The 21,796-nt window shown below is 36.8% G+C and overlaps 2 protein-coding genes across 4 annotated transcripts; one reads left to right on the top strand and one right to left on the bottom strand.

The window, feature by feature from the left end:
- The first annotated feature begins 1,144 nt into the window (after positions 1-1,144).
- LOC111466481 (sulfite reductase [ferredoxin], chloroplastic-like) lies at positions 1,145-9,301 on the top strand. Of its 3 annotated transcripts, none has more exons than XM_023111156.1 (9): positions 1,145-1,433; positions 2,132-2,914; positions 3,024-3,320; positions 3,867-4,064; positions 4,378-4,512; positions 4,971-5,087; positions 5,207-5,365; positions 5,464-5,674; positions 9,276-9,301. In XM_023111156.1, the coding sequence occupies exons 1-8, from the start codon at positions 1,245-1,247 to the stop codon at positions 5,668-5,670; spliced, it is 2,085 nt and encodes a 694-aa protein (XP_022966924.1). In that variant the 5' UTR covers positions 1,145-1,244; the 3' UTR covers positions 5,671-5,674; positions 9,276-9,301. The 3 variants fall into 3 exon arrangements, with proteins under 3 accessions (XP_022966924.1, XP_022966931.1, XP_022966917.1); XM_023111163.1 differs by lacking the exon at positions 9,276-9,301 and adding an exon at positions 6,553-7,306; XM_023111149.1 differs by lacking the exon at positions 9,276-9,301 and having other exon boundaries at positions 5,464-5,903.
- Positions 9,302-15,689: 6,388 nt separating this feature from the next.
- Positions 15,690-18,600, bottom strand: LOC111496892. Its single transcript, XM_023147448.1, has 4 exons — positions 18,160-18,600; positions 17,478-17,849; positions 15,870-16,409; positions 15,690-15,787 (listed from the first exon to the last, which is right to left on the bottom strand). Exons 1-4 carry the CDS (start codon positions 18,598-18,600, stop codon positions 15,692-15,694), a joined length of 1,449 nt encoding a protein of 482 aa, XP_023003216.1. The 3' UTR covers positions 15,690-15,691.
- Positions 18,601-21,796: the final 3,196 nt, after the last annotated feature.

Below are 21,796 nucleotides of genomic sequence, written 5' to 3'. Positions count from 1 at the left end.
ATTTCAATTTTCATCCCATTTATTTTTGCCAAAATTCTTAAGGAGAATTTGCATGTAGTGAGATTTTTTTTTATCGTCAAACATTTTTTAGTGAATAATTTACATTTTCCATTATAATTTTTACTTAAAAGTAAACGGGACTAAATTATTAAAAAAAAAAACTAAATTGCTACAAATTTTTTTAAAAAATATAAATTAAAATAATAAAATAATTTTAGTAATGAAAATTTGATGGTTTTAGGATGCTAAATTATTGTTTGGAATTAAATTGGAAAATTGGAAATGATAAGAAATAAATAAATAAATAAAAGGAGAGGAATCCAATTAATAACTTAACAAAAATTAGTAAATAATACCCTGTGACCTGGGTCAAGTCCAGGTTTAATGTACTATTCAAACATTCCACGCGCCTCTTCACGCGCGTGCCCACATTTCACAACACATTCAAATGCGCCGCCGCCGAGAATCTCATCATATATATATATATATATATATATATATATATAATTTTTTAAAATTCAATTTATACTCTTAAATTTATCGTTTAATTAAATTGTCTATTTTTTTTATTACTTTGTTCCACTAAAATTTTCATTGATTATTTATTTTTGTAGTAATGGAAAAATAGAAAATTTACGAATAGTTTCTATATTTTTTTAAATATTCATTAAAAAAAATTTAATGAACATTTTCATTTTTTAATATAATTTATGTTAAGAAAATATCTTAATAAATTTAAAAATATTTTATAAAGAAAAATATAATTATTGCTCTTACTACCACCGATAGTCTTAAAAACTGACCTATGATTAATTTTAAAATATACTATAAAATTATATATATATATATATATAGATAAATAATTTTAAAGATAATTTTTGAGGTATATGTATTAAAATTAAGTTTGTAAATTTAAATTAAATATCTAAAAATATCACTAAGATTTTACTTTTATAAAAAATAAAAAAATCCCATAAGTTCCTAGGCGCGTGAATGAAATGAGAGTGGACGTGTGTCTCTTCAAGAGCTTCAAAGGCCACGCGTGTGCGGCACGTGACTCCTTTTTGTTTTTTTATTATTAATATTTTTAATTTCGTTTTCGATTTTTTTAAAACCATTTAATTTGGTATTTTTTAAAAGATTATTTCGGGTGCTTTTTGCTCTCTCGTCCATTGCCATCCAATCTGATTCTCTTCTTCTCTGCTTCACTCACTCAATTTCAGCAGCACAACCTCCTCCCTCCGATGACGACGACGTCGTTCGGCGCCTCAAACGCCGCCGTGTTCACCGACCCAACCATCCAGATTCATACCTTTCATGGCCTCAAATCCACAACCTCCCTCGCTTTGGCCAGACATGTCCGCTTCTTCGCCCCTTCTTCGTCTCCTTCTTCCTCTTCTTCTTATCCTCTCCTCGTCCGCGCCGTCTCCACGGTACGATCCATCACCACTTTTACTTGTTTTACGTTTCACTATGTCAATCTGTTTCTCGGTTTTCACTCTCTGAGGTTGTTGCTGCTTTTGATCTTCGTAATTGTTGTAATAGAATGTGATTTTGTGTAGTTCTTTTGTTTCCTTTTCGTTTTTTGTTTAAGATGGAAATGAATGCAGAAATGTCGAGTTTGTTTTAGTTTTTTTGTACTTTCTGTATGAACTATTCGACTTGAAAGGCTTATTTCTGTTGTCTCTCGCGTTTGAGGAACCAAATTCGTGAGAATTTGAGCTGGGATGTTTTGACTTTCACCAAACGTGGTTGGTTGCCCCTGGATTTGTTCTGGTTGGGAAAATGAGCTTTGGAAGTGAAGTTCATTACTAATCGCGGCATGGTGTCGAAAGATTCGCTTTATGTTTCTATCGTGCCACAGTTATAATCGAATATATTCTCTTTTGATTTTGTTGGCTACTAAAAGATTTTTTTTAGATGGATTCTCTTTTACTTTCTGCTCTATTGTGGTAGAAGTTTGTTGATTATCCTTAAAATTAACCCATTCCACGGAATAATATGAAGACTATGAAAGTAATGCTTGTTGCTGCATGGATTTTTGTTACCTGGTGATATGTTTTTGATTAGTAAGGTGAATTTTTACTGACATAGGTTTATATTTCTGTAAAATTTGTGGCCAATTTTGCAGCCAGCAAAGCCTGGTGTTGCAGCTGAGCCGAAGCGTAGTAAGGTTGAAATTTTCAAAGAACATAGCAATTATATAAGATACCCTCTTAATGAAGAGTTGTTGACAGATGCCCCTAACATAAACGAGGCTGCCACACAATTGATCAAATTTCATGGGAGCTATCAGCAGTATAACAGAGAAGATCGAGGACAGAGGTCTTATTCGTTCATGCTTCGTACCAAGAATCCTTGTGGGAAAGTGTCAAACCAGCTGTACTTGACAATGGATGATCTTGCTGATCAATTTGGAATTGGGACGCTTCGTCTAACCACCAGACAAACATTTCAGCTACATGGAGTTCTCAAGAAGGATCTGAAGACAGTTATGAGCACCATTATTCGGAGCATGGGTTCAACGCTTGGTGCTTGTGGTGACCTTAACAGGAACGTTCTTGCTCCTGCTGCCCCACTTGTGAGAAAAGATTACCTTTTTGCCCAGCAAACTGCCGAAAACATTGCTGCTTTATTAACTCCTCAATCAGGATTTTATTATGATATGTGGGTAGATGGGGAGAAATTCATGTCGGCAGAACCTCCAGAAGTGGTGGAGGCCCGTAATGACAATTCTCATGGAACAAATTTTGAGGATTCTCCTGAGCCTATATATGGAACTCAATTCCTCCCTAGAAAATTTAAAATTGCAGTGACTGTTCCAGTTGACAACTCTGTAGACATTCTCACAAACGATATTGGTGTTGTCGTCATTTCTGATGCTGAGGGGGAGCCTCAAGGGTTCAACATATATGTAAGTGGATTTCATACCTACAAATATCAGAATTTGAAGTTACTATTTTTTTTAGAGAATAAAATGTCCCATGTTCCAGTAGCATTTTGCTTAATAATTCCTTCTGCAGGTTGGAGGGGGCATGGGAAGAACTCATAGACAAGAGACCACCTTTCCACGTTTGGGAGAGCCATTAGGATACGTTCCCAAGGAGGATATTCTATATGCAGTTAAAGCTATTGTTGTCACGCAACGTGAAAATGGTAGAAGAGATGATCGCAAATATAGTAGACTAAAATACTTGATCAGTTCCTGGGGGATTGAAAAATTTAGGAGTGTTGTGGAGCAATATTATGGGAAGAAATTTAAATCTTTCCGGGAATTACCAGAGTGGAAGTTTGAAAGTTACTTGGGGTGGCACGAGCAGGTTAGTTCTGAACCCTGTACGACATCTGATGTTGTTAGCTCTAATATTTGAATTGTTGCTTCTTTTAAATGCTGAGGGGAGCCTTACGTCATCTCTTTGATTCAGGCTACAGTATTCACACTGCAATGTTTGATAAGAATTTGCTATAGACATGGAATGTTGAATTGTTTTAGACACATTCTACTTTCAAACATGAACGTTGTATATACTTCTGGAAAATGTATGCCACCTAAATATCATTTCCCCCGAGCTTTATGTATTAAATTCATCGATTAAAGTTAGAAACATTATTGTATTGAAATTGTATTTTAAATACTGTGATAAAAAATGTTATCCAGGAATTTGATTTTCATTTTTGGCATGCCTGTTGATAAGGAGGGCCATCATCTGTAAGAAATTAAATACAATAATCGATAATGATGATCTTTTTCCTTTAGTGCCTCCATAAACTATCAGCAAATGAACAGTTCCTTTGATGTCTGGCTTTTGTCTCATAGACTTGAACATTTATTGTCCACCTTGCCTGAGAATCTTGCTACTTTTCAGGGTGATGGTCACTTATATTGTGGGCTACATGTTGATAGTGGTCGTATTGCTGGGCAAATGAAGAAGACATTGAGGGAGGTGATAGAGAAATATAATTTGGATGTTCGTATCACCCCAAATCAAAACATCATCTTGACCAACATTCGCAATGCATGGAAGCGTCCCATTACTACAGTTCTTGCACAAAGTGGTTTGCTGGTAAACTATTATTATGTGGCACTACTTGGTGATTGAGTTCTTTCTGAAAATATAAACCTACATGTTTCAATTTAGCACCAACATCTCAATTGGCTTTCCTAGAATTGAATAGTTCTAGCTTTTCGGCAAGAATTTCTATTTCTGTTGTAATATGCACAATTGATGCTGAGCTGTTTATGCTAGGATGGATTTGTGTTATATTAACATGGCAGTTAGAATTATGAAGAATTATGAAGTTGTTTTCCATTTTTTTGGTGGAACTTCTTTTTCCTTTTGTATGTGCACTTTTTTTGACTGAATTATGATTTTACAGCAACCAAGGTATGTAGATCCCCTGAACTTAACTGCGATGGCATGTCCAGCTATGCCACTTTGCCCTTTGGCAATAACAGAAGCCGAGAGAGGAATTCCAGACATCCTTAAGCGAGTTCGAGCTGTATTTGAAAAGGTATATTATTGATGGGCAAACACGATTACCTGTGTTTGCAATGCCGGGTGTGATAATGCCTTGCCTTAGGGGAGGGGAGGTACCCTCATGATTTTGAAGCATTTGTACTTTTCCTTCTTTAATTAGGAAGAAAATAGCTTGATTCCTTTTTTCTAAACCAATTTTCTTGCTTTAAAAAAATCATTTTCTTTTGTAATGTTTTTGTCATTTCTTTAATGTTGTCGACTACACCAAAAAAAGAAAAACTTTATTTTTTTCCCTGTATCTATTATTTTAGTGCCCTGAAGTTCTTCAATAGTGCTTAATGCTCTTCTTGTTTGATAAAAAAAACTGATGGTTAGAATGACTAGTCCCACGGATTGATCCTTGATTGGGGGCTTGTTTCTGTGTGCATGAACATATGAACATTAAATACATGAGAATTTAGGCACTGATGGCTATGCTTGTCCTGTTATCAGGTTGGTCTCAAGTACAGCGAGTCTGTTGTTATTAGGATAACTGGTTGCCCAAATGGTTGTGCTAGGCCTTATATGGCTGAACTTGGATTAGTAGGTGACGGTCCGAACAGCTACCAGGTATCACGAATTGCAAGCTGATGCTTTACTCCGTTCTAAGTGGAAACTTTTGAATATGCATACTCGATTTATATCTTCGTGAATGCTTCACGTATTTGTGTGCTCTTACCTTGTAATAGTTATGGCTTGGGGGAAAACCCAATCAAACGTCATTGGCAAGGACTTTTATGGATAAAGTTAAGATCCATGACCTTGAAAAAGTCTTGGAACCCTTATTTTATCATTGGAAGCGCAAACGACACTCTAAAGAATCATTTGGAGACTTCACGAACCGCTTGGTGAGTTTGTTTCTAAAGTGTCTAAAATTTTGAATTGAATTATTTTCGACTTACCAGAACTCTTCGTGAAATGGTGGTTGTTTTGGTTTAATGCTCAGGGATTTGAGAAACTTAAAGAGCTGGTTGAAAAATGGGATGGTCCTGTGCTTGCACCAGCACGATACAATCTGAAGCTTTTTGCTGATAAGGATACGTTTGAGGCCATGGATAACCTTGCAAGGCTTCAGAATAAGAATGCACATCAATTAGCAATGGAAGTCGTTCGCAACTACGTGGCTGCTCAACAAAACGGGAGGAATGAATGATTTGGTAAGCGAGGTTTAAATTTTTTTGCCTTATAAGTCGATGTTATAAGGTTGAACGAGTGTAATAGTCTCGTTCTCCCCTCGTGCTTGTTACTGTTCTGCAACAGCCGGAGAGAAATGGATGCTACTGAACTTGGTATAATTTTGTACCCAAGTTAATTGTTTGTCTGCATGAGTGTTATATAAGTTTGCTTCTATTAAAATTACCTCCTTTCGAGGTTCTCTTGTGATCTGCTCTAAAGTGCAAAAAACCTAATATAAACCTTATCATCTTCATCACACACTCATGGCCTATTCAGATACAACTTCTTTTGGTAAATTTATGCCTCGTTTCAGAGGTTTATTGACATCCATGGAAATTCGGACGGCCCCAACTGTTACCATCCTCCTTTGGACCCTTGCTGAAAATGTCAATTCACTCTTATGTTGATGTCGAATGTCCATGAACACGTGTCAAGACACGTCCATGGAAATTCACTCTGTTATTGATGTCCGAATACTCATGAACATGTGACAGACACGTCCATTACCCACACTCCTAAGTCGAACTCATGTTTGGGGAAAAGTTGCCAAACTTGGGTTTTGTTGGAGATATCAGCAAACATAACTTCACTACTTAAACGTTTCTTCTAAACTCGACCTTTTGTAAACTTGAGGCTTCTGAACTTTGATTGGAAACATATTTTTTTCTTAGTTCTGACCTCTAAACCTTTTACTTAACTAGAAAAGCTGGAGATATGATATAAAATTCATACCTCAAATGCTCCCTTCAAATTAGAAGGTACTTCTAAATGGTGGTTTCTCAAGGGCTGAATGCAAAAGTGACGTTTTAAGTAAATGAAAAAGGGGCCTGTTTGGCTGATGGGGTTTGGATTCTTGCAGGGTTTATCAATCTGTTTGAATGATCAAGTAAGGTTCTTGCAAATGGCTTGGCAAGTTCTTGGAAAGATCCTCACCCTCTTTTTTAATGGAGAAAGAAGAACCAAAAGATGAAGATAAAAGCAATAGAAAACAAAGATTCTTTCATTATGAGAAAATGGTACTATAGAAATGATGTCCCACAGAATACTTCTGCAGTGAAACTTGCATCAGAAGTTCAGAGCTTGTCATCTTCTGATCTTTTCTTCTCTCTAATCAATCAATATTTTTGGTTTACGAGAAGGGAGTATTATTGAAACTTTCCGATCGTATGATATTGTTTACTTTAAGCATAAACTTTCTATACCCATGATCTTCCCCTTAATTAGCCAATGTAGGATTTCAACCAATTCTCAACAATCCTCCCCTCGAACAAAGTACATCATATAACCTCCTCTCTACAACCCTTGAACAAAGTATACTCTTTGTTCGACACCTGAGTCACTATGACTACACTTTCGAGGCTCACAACTTTTTTGTTCGACACTTGAAGATTCTATTAGCATGACTAAGTTATGATAAGGACATGGTTTTGGTTCTGATACCATGTTAGAAACAATGGATCTCCACAATAGTATTATATTGCCTACTTTGAGTATAAACTTTTATAGTTTTGCTTTTGGTTTGGCCCAAATGGTCTCTACCAATGGAGATAGTGTCTCTTACTTTTATACCCATGATCTTCCCCCATGTGAGACTCCAATACATCTCCCATCCATCTTAAAATAAAGACACTAAATAAGAACAGAACTTTATTTTCCTTTCATCTTTAGATCAACTTTGTAAACTTTTCTTATTTTGAGAGAACTATCCCACTACTATAAATTCTCATCTTCTTCCACAAAAATGTTCATAAACTCCTTCCCAACCCCCAACACACACTTGATCTTCAACACAAAATCCCCATTTCAGCTCTTCCAAAAATGGCAAACCTTTTCAAGTGTGGAAGAAGAAGAAGAAGTTCATGTTCCAAATCAGTCTCATCCCACACTTTAGACAACGATGAATATGATATAGTGGAGAAAGGCAAAGATGATCTTTTAACATGGAACATCCCAACTCTTCCCACTTCCAAAATCTACAAAACAAACCTCTTCACTCACTTTTCTCGTAATTCCCTTCTCAAAACCAAAGAAGGGAACAGCCCTCTAAGCAACGGCGGTGGATATCTAAACTTGATTCATGAAGACGATGACTTATGGCCTCTCCAAAACAAGTACCAAACAATTCACATTGGAATGGTTCAAATTGGAGTCAAGGCCTTAACAAGAGGACCCTTGAATGCCAAAGTGCTTTTGTGCCTTAGAGATGCAAGGCATCGCAATTTACAAGATTCCCTTTTGGGGATGGTGGAGGCCAATTTGAAAGATGGCCCTCTTTACTTCAATGTCTTCCCTAACATTGTGGAGTCTCTTTCTGCCCCTCGGCTGGATGATTTGTTGTTTTTGAATGCTAAAGTTAGAGAGTTTGAGCAGCTCCCTGAAGGTCCCAAGAACATTGTGGTGATGTATAGAGTTTGTTACAAAGTCCTTAAACGTGGGGTCGAGACACGAGTTTTGCTTAAGAGTCCTTCAAATCGAAGAACAACCTTTTTTCAGGCTGATTCGATGAATGATTTTGATCAAAGAGTTACTGTGTGGAATGAAGTTCAGCTGCCCGAAAACTGGCCGACGCCACCTCCTAAATCATACTAGGTGACAGAATTCTTTTACACTTAAGTTATGATCCATCTCGATGTCACTCCCTGTCCGTTAACACTCCTACTTGGTGGCATGAGATGACGGAAGTCCTATGCAGATGTGTTCTTTTAACCTGTTGTTTGTGTTTTTGTGTCTGAAATTTGTGCTTTTTTTGGTCTCCCTCTGTGCTGTGTTCGAACTTTATGAATTCCGCAAGAGTATATATTATGTTAGTATTATTGTCTATTACTCTGTTCGCCAAATGGGATATGGAATAATGGATTTGTGTTTGTAATAAATGAAAGTTTGTGAAAATCTCTCATTTCTATAATGATATAATATGTGCTGCGACTAAAAAGCCTGATCTTATTTGCCCATCCTTCGTCATAAGTTAGAGATAGAAGTATGTACAGTAAATACTCCACATTCATATGCACTCGTATACTATGACTAGTTTTGTATTGATTTTCGCCGCTCACTTCAAATTTCATGCATTTTAACGGAAAAAGTTAAGTAGTAAGTGACCCTACTTGTAACGACCCATGTTTAGGAATTGGAATTCGAATTTATCACTTGATAGTCTCGGTATTTTCTACGACATGATCACGTTACTTCTCGCTTCTAATAGTGAAAACTATTCTCACAAACCAATACGTCATTCTTGCATCCTTTGTCTTTATTCACATGCATCTTTTCATTTCTGTTAAGCATTTTTTTAGTTATCTTATTATTATTAGAATTGCTCCTAGGATGTGGTCGTGGTTCATTCATGCACCTCTCTTTTATTCCATATTCATTACTTTTTTTACCGAATGAATAATCACTTTATAATTCTTCTCTACTTTTGAGGGGAAAAAATTCCACAACTTTTTATTATAATATTTTATTATATTTTTTTTCTATATCTTAAATAATTTCAACACATTAACACTTAATCTTAAAAAATTAGTTTCGATGCATCTTGTTAGTATGGACTGTAACTTTAATTTTTCTTAAACATTTTCGTAGTCATCCTGTCCTCAAGATTAGTCTCATTCGCAGATATTCCTCTTTCCAATTTTTTTTAATTTAATTTTTGAAATTCTTATATATATATAATTTGAATATATAAATGTGGACTTGGATTCTCTCATATCATGATTGTGGATATGTGGGCTCTCTATACCCTTTTTTGTCTAACTTGTGGATGAAGGGTTGGAATAAAGTCTAAAAGGTGGTAGCATTTTCCACGAACTTACCCATTTGGAATTCTTTATTATGGTATATATTTTATTAGCAGCGGTTAGTGCATACAGATTGGGTTGAAAAAATCTTTTGAACAAATTTGAAATTTTGAGTTGGTTGGATTGCTAACTCGAATAATCCAAATCAAGTTCATACTCAACTCAACGGGTCGAGTTGAGGTGGGTTAGGTTGCTCGACCCAATATAAAAAAGAAAATGTAACCCAACTCAACCTTTCTCCCTCCTCTATCTCACGAGAATCTCTACCCAGTCCAGGACAAGATCTTTCGATCGTATGCGTGAGAGGGGCTCAAACAAAGAAGTGCTTAGTTTGAATTTAGGCCCAGCCTGCCCATCTAATGCTATGTCTAAGAATAGTGCTGCTATGCCCTTCTACTATGACCTAAATTTGATTCTGACAGTCAGACATTGATTTCATGAGACCTGCCCATTATTACGATGAAAAAAAGTCATGTCATTTTCCTTTGCTACTAGGAGAGTCTGCTACTTCTATTAGCATCAAACCTTGAGTCGAATTGATCGTGTGTCATAGGTAGTTTGCATATAACGAGTTGTCGAGTCATATGAACACTCTTAAAAGCATCTTTTAGTCAATAATGCATAATCATACTACATATCGTCGTAGGTTCGTGGAAAAACCTTAAGAAAGAATCTTAAGAAAAAGAAAAATCAACAAGAAAAAAGAAAAGAAAAGAAAAGAAAAAGGTAGGGTTATTTCTTTATTCATGGGTCTTCTTTATTTTAGGTGCCCCATGAATGGACAACTTCACCAACCAAGTGCCTAACCTTCGTCAACAAGCTAAAGTAGTTCAATAATAACAATTGTAATGTCCCACGTCCTTAGCTCAAACTAATGTCGATGATTATCTTCTAAATTTCTCTCGATATTTTTATCTATAGACATGTCTACGTGCAACCACACATGACTCCAACGAACAACTTCTAGTGGTAGCAGCATCATCTCTGATAGTAGCATGCACGGATCGAATATTTTATTATATTTTTTTTCTATATCTTAAATAATTTCAACACATTAACACTTAATCTTAAAAAATTAGTTTCGATGCATCTTGTTAGTATGGACTGTAACTTTAATTTTTCTTAAACATTTTCGTAGTCATCCTGTCCTCAAGATTAGTCTCATTCGCAGATATTCCTCTTTCCAATTTTTTTTAATTTAATTTTTGAAATTCTTATATATATATAATTTGAATATATAAATGTGGACTTGGATTCTCTCATATCATGATTGTGGATATGTGGGCTCTCTATACCCTTTTTTGTCTAACTTGTGGATGAAGGGTTGGAATAAAGTCTAAAAGGTGGTAGCATTTTCCACGAACTTACCCATTTGGAATTCTTTATTATGGTATATATTTTATTAGCAGCGGTTAGTGCATACAGATTGGGTTGAAAAAATCTTTTGAACAAATTTGAAATTTTGAGTTGGTTGGATTGCTAACTCGAATAATCCAAATCAAGTTCATACTCAACTCAACGGGTCGAGTTGAGGTGGGTTAGGTTGCTCGACCCAATATAAAAAAGAAAATGTAACCCAACTCAACCTTTCTCCCTCCTCTATCTCACGAGAATCTCTACCCAGTCCAGGACAAGATCTTTCGATCGTATGCGTGAGAGGGGCTCAAACAAAGAAGTGCTTAGTTTGAATTTAGGCCCAGCCTGCCCATCTAATGCTATGTCTAAGAATAGTGCTGCTATGCCCTTCTACTATGACCTAAATTTGATTCTGACAGTCAGACATTGATTTCATGAGACCTGCCCATTATTACGATGAAAAAAAGTCATGTCATTTTCCTTTGCTACTAGGAGAGTCTGCTACTTCTATTAGCATCAAACCTTGAGTCGAATTGATCGTGTGTCATAGGTAGTTTGCATATAACGAGTTGTCGAGTCATATGAACACTCTTAAAAGCATCTTTTAGTCAATAATGCATAATCATACTACATATCGTCGTAGGTTCGTGGAAAAACCTTAAGAAAGAATCTTAAGAAAAAGAAAAATCAACAAGAAAAAAGAAAAGAAAAGAAAAGAAAAAGGTAGGGTTATTTCTTTATTCATGGGTCTTCTTTATTTTAGGTGCCCCATGAATGGACAACTTCACCAACCAAGTGCCTAACCTTCGTCAACAAGCTAAAGTAGTTCAATAATAACAATTGTAATGTCCCACGTCCTTAGCTCAAACTAATGTCGATGATTATCTTCTAAATTTCTCTCGATATTTTTATCTATAGACATGTCTACGTGCAACCACACATGACTCCAACGAACAACTTCTAGTGGTAGCAGCATCATCTCTGATAGTAGCATGCACGGATCGAATCAGCGAATCATCTAAGTTTTATGTAAATTTGATATAGAATATGAACGTAAATGGCTCTAATATTCGACCATAGAATCCAATAATCCATTTGGTTCCAAGCTTTCAATTCATTACACTTTCCAAGAGAGTTCCTTCACACTATCACGAGACCAAACAATCGTGGAAATACAAAGCCCCTAAAACTTTTCTAAATATTTCCATTTCAATGGAACTTACCCAGGAAAGTAACAAAATGTGTTTATTTGTGGGTCACGTATATTCAGGATTATTGGGAGAGAGTATTAAGAGATGATCGGGAGTTTATAAGTAAAGAATGCATCTCTATTATTACGAGTCATTTTGGAAAAACTAAAAGTAAAGTCACAGAGAGCTTAGGCTCAAAATGAACAATATCATATCATTGTGGAGATCTGTGGTTCCTAACATGGTATCAAACCAAACTGTGGAGAGTCGTAGTTTCTAACACTTTCATAGAAAAATGATCGACCCATGAGCTAAAAATTCTAGATTTATGATATTATTGATAGAAAAACGCATCTACTAGGAGTCGGTTTTCACACTCTTATAAAAAATGTTTCATTCTTCTCTTCAACCAACGTGAGATCTCACAAATTCTTTTCCGACAATATTTTTTTAGATCGAAAAGTGAAAGTTGTAAATCAAAAACTAATTTCATACCATGCATGAGAAAACATCTTTTCTTTTCTTGAGAATAAAATGATGACATCACAAATCATTAACTCAAAAACTTGCTCTACAATTTAATTTGTCCCCTCTTGCATACTTTTCGATCTTATCTCTATCACTCAAGAACACACTCAAGAACACACTACATTTAAGTCTATATAAACCCATTGCCTTCTTCCATGGCATACCCATAGCCCATCAAAAACCAAAACTAATACCCCATTTCTTACCTTTTGCCATATCAAAAAGAAAGAATGGCAACTTTTCTCAAACCCTGTTGGAGTTCAAAGGCAAGAGGAGGACAAAGGCATGCTTTAGACAACGAAGAATTCGTCAAAAAAGGCAACAATCTATTGAATTGGAAGATCCCAAAAGTTCCCACATCGAAAATCTACAAAACAAATCCATTCAGTTTCTTGTCTGATCCATCCATCAAAACCAAAGAATGGGAAATGGCTTGTGGCAATGGCACCGAAGCTACCAGTTTAATCCTTGAATCCCTCTTCATGGCTAGCCTCCGAAGCAAAAGATTCTACACCATGTTCAACGTGGGGATGATCCAAATTGGAGCCAAAACTTTGACCAAAAAAATACCCTTAAACGCTTCGATTACTCTATGCGTTTTTGACACTCGAACCGAAAAGTTCGAAGACTCGATTTTGGGAACGGTGGAAGCCAAATTATGTGATGGGCCATTGTATTTCAATGTTTTTCCCAACATTACAATGTCTTCGCTTCATCCCAAGTTGTTTGAGTCCTTGTGTTTGCTAGTCATTGTTAAGGGCTTTGAGCATCTTCCTGCAGGGACAAAGCCAATTCGTTTGACGTGGAGAACTTGTTACAAGCTGCAAAACAGTGCTTTGGCTGAGGCTTTGATTGAGAGCCCACATGGCAAAACTGTGTTTTTTCAGACAGATTTTGAGAACTCCGATGTTGCTGTTCAGAAGGTTTCAATATGGGATGATGTTCTTTGCAAAGTTGTGGATTATTTCCGTCTTGAGAAATAATCAATTCTCTCTATGTTTTGATCAAATTTAGATATGATCAACTTTTTAAATTACCTTTAAATATGTGTATAGAACACTATTAGTGTGTTTAAATTATTGTACTTTGTGATTTCTATGGCTTTTAATTATTGAATAAATCACTTGTGTGTGGGTACGTAATGGGAGCTAAATTCATATTGATATCAAATTTAGATCGAGAGGTAACGTTTTTTTGCTTTTATCTATGATTTTTGGTCATATCAATATCGACTTGAACTAAATCGATAGGAAAATTCGAGGTCTAAAGGAATGAAAACCCGTTTTAGAAAAAATGAGCCAAAGAAATTATTGGGCCTAAAAGCCCATTAAACTTGGCCCATAAAATCCTAGAAATATAACGCACGATCACGGATAAGTTAGCATACAAGCATATCTTACTTTAGTTGGTTAGAATAGACATGATTAGAACTCAGATTGAACAATTTATATACATGATTAAATTATGAAAATACCCAAAATTCAGTTGCATGCCTGTTTTAATACTTTTTGTTGTATTAGAATGGAAGATAGAGATATTATAATCTGTGCTTTCGATGTTATCTCTCCATTAAGCTTGTTTGAATGTATGATTTATGATTTTTGATTTCTGTGTATTAGGTGATTGATAAGATTATCTCCATAATAAGCATATATGAATGAATATAATATGTTCTTCGTATTTAAGGTGATCGGTAAGAATATCTCCCTAGCAAAGCATGCATAAGTGATCTCAGCTAAGATTAAGGCTCTAGGGTTAGAGTAATTTATACGTTGACCTAGGTTGGAACATTTTCAGAAGACTAAGTACCCTAGGATCGTGAGTGGCAATCAGAGGTCTAAACCTAAGTGCATCCTGGGGAGCTAACCCCAAGAGACTTGGAAATGCGAGACGAGATTTAAACTGCCTAGACGCTCTAAGAACCTAGTAAACCTTTATGACATCCAAGGAATCTCAAGAGAACTTTCATGACCTTTAGCAACATGAACAATATCAATTTAAGGAATTGCCTCGGTGTGTAGAAACGGGTCAAAGCCCGTAAACCCGCCTTAAGAGGAGACTAGGGACTGCATGAGTTAGACAACGTATGGAACTTCTTCTGTGTGTAGAAACCGATGATGACTCATAGACCCGCATTGAGAGAGGACGGTGGATTATATGAGTAAACTATTAGGAATGGAGGGAGAAATCTCTCATCCAGACTGGTGGTCTCTTATTCCTTGCCTTATTCAAGCTAGGAGAGCTTGCTTCAGCCAAAGAGCGAGAGGAAATATTTTCCTCTGCAGTATTTTCATCTGCAGCTTCTATATCACAGAGTCGGTAAGTTTTTGACTCTTTACTAACTCCCAGCAAAACATAACTCAAACTCTTATCATCTACCTCAGTTCTCCGAGTTGCCTCCTCTTTTTGTCTCTAAATCAACTCAAGCTCACGATATTGTTCTTCTTCCTTTCGCTGCAGCTCCAGAGCTAATCGTCACTTAGCTTTTTCTCCCCTTATCCTATTCTCTTCTAGCATTTTATCTAGCTATTCTCTCTCTTTCCGTGTTTGTTCTTCTTTTTGTCTTGTAGCAGTAAACAACTTCTTGCGACCTTCCTCTATTCACCTCTGTATTTCTAATTTAGTCTCTTCAGAGTGTAGCCTTTCGTCAAGATTCTTTTGAATTAATTCTTCCATCCTCCTAGCTGCATCTTCTTCTAACTTAAACAACATGAGGAGACACTACTGTGCGGGAGACAAACTTGCCTTGATACTGGATGAGGGACTACGTAAATAGATAATATTAGGGAAGAACTTCTAAGCTATAGGAAAAGCTCGTGATAACTTACTAGGTTACGATGAGAGTATACAAGTAGGTTGCTTATCGAGTATTTTTTATAGTCACTCCTTTCTCCTTTTTTTTTTTCAGGCACCGATCGAGGTGGGGAGATGCTCGGGAGCTGCACTTTCACAGAGGAGTAAATTTCATTTTAGTAGGTTGTTGACTGATTCATTTTGTCTCCGGTTCCCTTCTTCTATTTGTAAATAACTTGGACAACACTAGTTTTGAATTGTTTTCAGTCTTAGATTTTGTAGCTACATGAACTAAACGTAAACTTGATAGACAACCAGAGAGAAAGCTGAAGGTTTAAGCCATGACTTCCCCATGATAACAAGGCCTATAACTCACTTCTGTAACATTCATGTCTACCATTCTTACATCACAGCACTCTACTCCTTCTGCCTGTAAACAAACCAACAAACACATTTTTGAGGACTAAATGATTACTCCAAAATCAACCAAAAACAAGAGAAAGTGAACACACCTCCAAAGGGACCTTTGCAGATGAAAATACCCTAATCTTGGAGACTGATTCAGCTGAATGGTTCCCATACACAGCACAAGGAGGAAGATTACGAGCCCACTTCCTTAAATAAGTGGTCACGATCCTATCCTCTCGATCTCTCTCAATCGATTCGAAGTACAGAACATGAGGAGCTTCACAAGGGTTATCAAGCACACCCCACCTTGTGTTGAACATGAAAACCGGAGCATTAGCTCTTTCAAATGGTGCAAATGTCTCCAACGGCCTCTTCAAATAGTTTCTAGCCATTATGGACTCATAAATGTGGGCAGAGTAGCCCCATGACATTGAGAAGCTCCAGTTTAAGGGGCGGTGGTAGCAGATGGTTTGTTGTAGGAGGCGGGACTGGTCGACCGCCCCCGCCTTCATTAGGTGGTTGATGGCGGCAGGGCGGTCCATGTTCGGGAAGATGGGATTGATGAGGTCTATGTGGTGGAGGGAGAGGAGAGGGGTTTGTGGATGGTACGAGAGAAAGCCTGATGCATCGCCTCGGAGATCGACCTTCCAAACATGCCATAATAACAATGATTATATCATCTTTCAAAGGATGGTTGGGAGGGAGTCCCACGACTAATGGAGATGTATTTCTTACTTATAAACCCATAATCATTCCCTAAATTAGGTAAGTTGAGACTCCCCAAAATCCTCCCCTCCAACAAAGTGCACAAAGTACACCCTTTGCTCAACACTTGAGTCACTCCTCCCCTCCAACAAAGTGCACAAAGTACACCCTTTGCTCAACACTTGAGTCACTTTTGACTACACCTTTGAGGCTCGNAACTTCTTTGTTCGACATTTGAAGATTCTATTGACATGACGGACATGATTCTAATATCATGTTAGTAATCATGAACCTCTACAATGGAATGATATTGTCCACTTTGAGCATAAGCTCTCATGACTTTGCTCAAAAAGTCTCATACCAATAGAGATGTATTCTTTACTTATAAACCCATGATCATTTCCTAAATTAGTCAATGTGGGACTCCCTCCCAACAATCCTCAACATGATCATGAGTTTATAGGTAAGAAATACATCTTAATCGGCATGAGGCATTCTGAGGAAACGAAAAGCAAAACCATGAGAGCTTATGCTCAAAGTGGATAATATCATACTATTGTGGAGAGTTTTGGTTCCTAACATGGTGTCAAAGTCATACCTTAACTTAGTCATGTCAATAGAATCTTCAAATGTAAAAAAAGAAGTTGTGAGTCTTGAAGGTATAGTCAAAAATGATTTAAGTGTCGAACATTTGTTCGAGCGCTCCAGAGAAAATAGTCGGGCCTCAATCAAGAAGAGGTTGTTCGAGGGTTCCATATACCTAAGGAAAGGCTCTATAATATACTTTGTTCGAAGGGAGGATTGTTGGGAAGAAGTCCCACATTGGCTAATCAAAGGGATGATGATAGATTTATAAGTAAAGAATACATCTATATTGGTACGAGGCCTTTTGGGAAAACAAAAAACAAAAAACAAAACCATAAGAGTTTATGATCAAATTGGATAAAATCATACTATTGTGGAGAGTTGTGGTTCCTAACAACGATCAGAAATAATAGTATATTTACCTGATGAAATCCCTTTTCGTGAGTAATAGAGAATCCGAGATCCGACAAACATTGGAACAACATTTGATCACTAACCCTCAAGTAAGGGTACCTCTCAATGCAACCATCCAACCTTTTTGCTACCAAAGCAGCAAGTGGGTAACTCAAAGCATAGCCAGCTCCTCCAAAAGCCATATCATACGAGAAATCAAAGTTAGATTTCACACACTCTGAGTTCATTCCAATGTACCAATGCTTGTTGTGATCATACTTTGCCAAAGTCTTCACCAAATTATCCACAAATATTATCGTATCGTCGTCGGTCATTACATACCACCTGACATTTGAGCTGCTTTCTCTAAACGACTCCATCACAGTTCGAAAGATCCTAACCTGTATGTAGAATATGAAGAACAGGTCAAATAAACCTATATAAATCATGAATTATCAACCCGTAGTCAATTGAAAGGTGGTAATTCTTGTCCTCATCAATACCATAATAACCCTTAACTAATTGTAAGTTAAAATTTTAAAAAATAATACTTTAAAATTGAAAAATACAATAAAACCTACCTAAAATCGAAATATGTATGTTACAATCATGTCCTCTACCATGATATCTTTGTAGCAGGATTAAAACACCTTATTTCGAACCTATTACAATTTATAAGCCTATATTTCTTAATAATGATAGTTCAACTACCTGGTCCGGCCATTTGATTTTGGGGTACACTGCAAAGCCCGTGATATCTTCATTGACCCGAAATGGAGCATACGAGTCCAACCACGGTAGGAACTCACGAGAAGGTGGCCGTTCAAAGAAGACATGACCACGGGTTACATTAGGTCGCCACCATGATTCGCTATAATATCTCTTGAACTTCCATGTATTCATCGACCCGACAATACTAAACATGATGTGAGAGATATCTGTTCGAGACGGATTTTTCATCGAAAATTTTTGTTTGAAGCTAGAAAGAAAATCAGAGAGTTGGTAATTTGGAGGTGAAAACACGAAAACATAGAGAGTGAACAAGGCAAGCCCTGAAAATGCCAAAATTTTGCAGACATTTCCAAGAGATATGGAAGAAAGCTTGGCTTGAAAATTGGCAATGGTGGAGGTGAAAGGTAATGGAGAAGACATGATGAAGAACAACAAAGAGTTTGAAGAAAAGGGTATGAATTTACATAGCAACATAGGCCATTATAGAAAATTTGTTCTTAAATTAAAGGTTTTTGTTAAGAAACAATCTTAAATTCTTCGAAAACAACCAATCTTTTGTCTAATCCTTGCAAATATAGCCGACTGATATGTTTATTTTATTCGATTATGGAATAAAATATTTTGGAGTTCATTATCAAATTGTATTTTGGCTTTAAAATCATCATCATGTTATCTTTTTCTTGGGTACTCCTCCCTTTGTCTTAAATGGCTGTAATTTATTTTGTTGTGACAAAGTTTTAGTGATTGATTTTTTTCTACATTCACTCAGCTATTTCTAATTTGACTACAAGAGGAAGGTCTTTTTTGACCACGGTACGTATCATAGAAACCTATTAGCGAAAGAATGTGATACTTGAGTAACGGAAGGTACATGAATGAATCAAGCCCACGTTTGAATGAACTCGATCCTAATGATAGAATGACAAGAAAGTGTAATAACTCAAGATTAAAAAGAAAGAAAAAAAAAAAAGAAAGACCAAAAGAAACGAAAATGAAAATTGTCTTGTGTTGGGTCGAGAGAATGGGAAGTTGGACTCGATTATATAAGTGAGGTCCATTGTTTTTTCGAAGTTACATCAATTGCTTCCTCTCATTTGTGCTGGACGTTAGAGAATACATTTTCTGACCATTCTAAGTGTTTTTCTGCTGATCGTAGCTTGGGTTTGATATGCTCAAACATTTTATTATTTTATTAGCATTTTTTTAGCTGGTTTAAATTATTTTTATAAAAAAAGAGGGTGTCACTCCTAATAATAGAATTCTAATCTATAATTTGGGACTTCTTTAGAATTAAATAGATAGGTTAAGGTAGCATTAAGAAATTTTATTAGTTTCGGCCCGACCAACCAAGTAAGCTACCATTAATGGATCGTAGTATTATGTATGATTAATATGTTAGGCTAAGTTATGTTATGCTAAGCTAAGATATGCTATGGTAACCATGTTATGTCATGTAATGCTATGATAAGCTATGTCAGGTAATAAACCTATGTTATTTTGCGATCATGGTATATTGTATATAAAATTGTTAATGTTTGTAGGGCAAATTAGATAAAAATAATTTAAACTTAATATGTTATAAATAAATGAAGGCTTCTCTTGCATCATACATTATGCCAAGATTATAAGCTATGAGACCTCATGCATATTTGTATGTTATATGCATCAAATTCTCCAGTACGAACGTGTAACTTATGATTTCAGACATTATATTCACCATGATGTTATTGCCGCCTGTGAATGTTTGATTAATCCACCACACCTAAATAGTGTGAAAGTTATCTTATTTATAATCATATGAATTACAAGGATATGGAAATAGTAATAAATGGAAATAACAATAAATGGAAAGATACCTATGATAATAAGGCAAATATCTAATATTTGCCTTATAATAAAATATCAAATATAATATATATGGTAAATTATAATTTATTACTAAATATCCTTAACACCCCACCGCAAGCTAAGCGTCGGATTTAAACAAACGTGAAGCTTGAATTTGAAAAATTCAAAGAGGTTGAGAAACACTTTTCATGAAGATGCTAACAACCCGGTTCTTGGCCATCAAAAATTTGCAGAGGGATCGCCGCTCAGCGGCGATGCTGCCTTGGCTTCGGCGAGAATATGTCTAACCCATGAAAAGGGATTGTCGCTTAGCGACGATGCTGCCTTGGCTCTGGTGAGAATATTTCTAACCCCAAGAAGTAGAAGGAGAAACCTAGAGCAAGGGACAAAGACAATGTTGAAGCCGGAAGAGTCGCCACATTGGGCGAAGGAGCCAATTTTGGCGAGAAGGGCAGTCGGAAGAGTCGCCTCATCGGGCGAAGAAGCCAATTTTGGACGAAAGGGTTGCGGCAACTTGGTTGGCGAATAGGCCAGTGCGGCACCCAGATTCCGAAGGTAAATCTCTGCAAAAGGTTGATAGGTTTAGGTTAGGGTTTATGTGAAGGATGAAGGTTGATTGGGAAGAAAATGAGAGAGACTATATTGGCCAAGGGGAAAACCGATTGGGTTGGAAAAGGTGAGGTTGTATGTACAGAGTATGACGAAAGGTGATTTGGAGGTCAATAGGGTGGAGCCGAAGAGTAATCAATCGGCTCCGACTACGGCAGCCATGAAGACTGCCCCTGCGGCGTCAAAACCAGCAGGGGTGGTGGAGAAGAAGATTAGAGGATTCAAAAGCCATTGAAAAGAAAGGATCGGGGTTGTTAAACCGAGAGGGCTCTGATACCATGTGAATGTTTGATTAATCCACCACACCTAAATGGTGTGAAAGTTATCTTATTTATAATCATATGAATTACAAGGATATGGAAATAGTAATAAATGGAAATAACAATAAATGGAAAGATACCTATGATAATAAGGCAAATATCTAATATTTGCCTTATAATAAAATATCAAATATAATATATATGGTAAATTATAATTTATTACTAAATATCCTTAACACCCCACCGCAAGCTAAGCGTCGGATTTAAACAAACGTGAAGCTTGAATTTGAAAAATTCAAAGAGGTTGAGAAACACTTTTCATGAAGATGCTAACAACCCGGTTCTTGGCCATCAAAAATTGCAGAGGGATCGCCGCTCAGCGGCGATGCTGCCTTGGCTTCGGCGAGAATATGTCTAACCCATGAAAAGGGATTGTCGCTTAGCGACGATGCTGCCTTGGCTCTGGTGAGAATATTTCTAACCCCAAGAAGTAGAAGGAGAAACCTAGAGCAAGGGACAAAGACAATGTTGAAGCCGGAAGAGTCGCCACATTGGGCGAAGGAGCCAATTTTGGCGAGAAGGGCAGTCGGAAGAGTCGCCTCATCGGGCGAAGAAGCCAATTTTGGCAGGAAGGGCGGCGGCAACTTGGTTGGCGAATAGGCCAGTGCGGCACCCAGATTCCGAAGGTAAATCTCTGCAAAAGGTTGATAGGTTTAGGTTAGGGTTTATGTGAAGGATGAAGGTTGATTGGGAAGAAAATGAGAGAGACTATATTGGCCAAGGGGAAAACCGATTGGGTTGGAAAAAGTGAGGTTGTATGTACAGAGTATGACGAAAGGTGATTTGGAGGTCAATAGGGTGGAGCCGAAGAGTAATCAATCGGCTCCGACTACGGCAGC

The sequence above is a fragment of the Cucurbita maxima genome, unplaced genomic scaffold, assembly GCF_002738345.1.
Source record: "Cucurbita maxima cultivar Rimu unplaced genomic scaffold, Cmax_1.0 Cma_Scf00002, whole genome shotgun sequence".
In the NCBI taxonomy this organism is placed as follows: domain Eukaryota; kingdom Viridiplantae; phylum Streptophyta; class Magnoliopsida; order Cucurbitales; family Cucurbitaceae; genus Cucurbita; species Cucurbita maxima.
The sequence above is the reverse complement of the archived record's forward strand: the minus strand, read 5'-3'. Positions and strand labels throughout refer to the sequence as shown.

Bases quoted from the DNA above. Each gene is read 5' to 3' on its own strand.
- LOC111496892 (XM_023147448.1), bottom strand. From the start codon at position 18,600: ATGTCTTCTCCATTACCTTTCACCTCCACCATTGCCAATTTTCAAGCC. The intron at 16,410-17,477 runs GTAAATATACTA...CATGTTTGGAAG, and splicing joins ACGAAAAGGGATTTCATCAG to GTCGATCTCCGAGGCGATGC. The intron at 15,788-15,869 runs GTGTGTTCACTT...GTTTGTTTACAG, and splicing joins CTGCAAAGGTCCCTTTGGAG to GCAGAAGGAGTAGAGTGCTG.
- LOC111466481 (XM_023111156.1), top strand. From the start codon at position 1,245: ATGACGACGACGTCGTTCGGCGCCTCAAACGCCGCCGTGTTCACCGAC. The intron at 3,321-3,866 runs GTTAGTTCTGAA...GCTACTTTTCAG, and splicing joins ACTTGGGGTGGCACGAGCAG to GGTGATGGTCACTTATATTG. The intron at 4,513-4,970 runs GTATATTATTGA...TCCTGTTATCAG, and splicing joins TTCGAGCTGTATTTGAAAAG to GTTGGTCTCAAGTACAGCGA.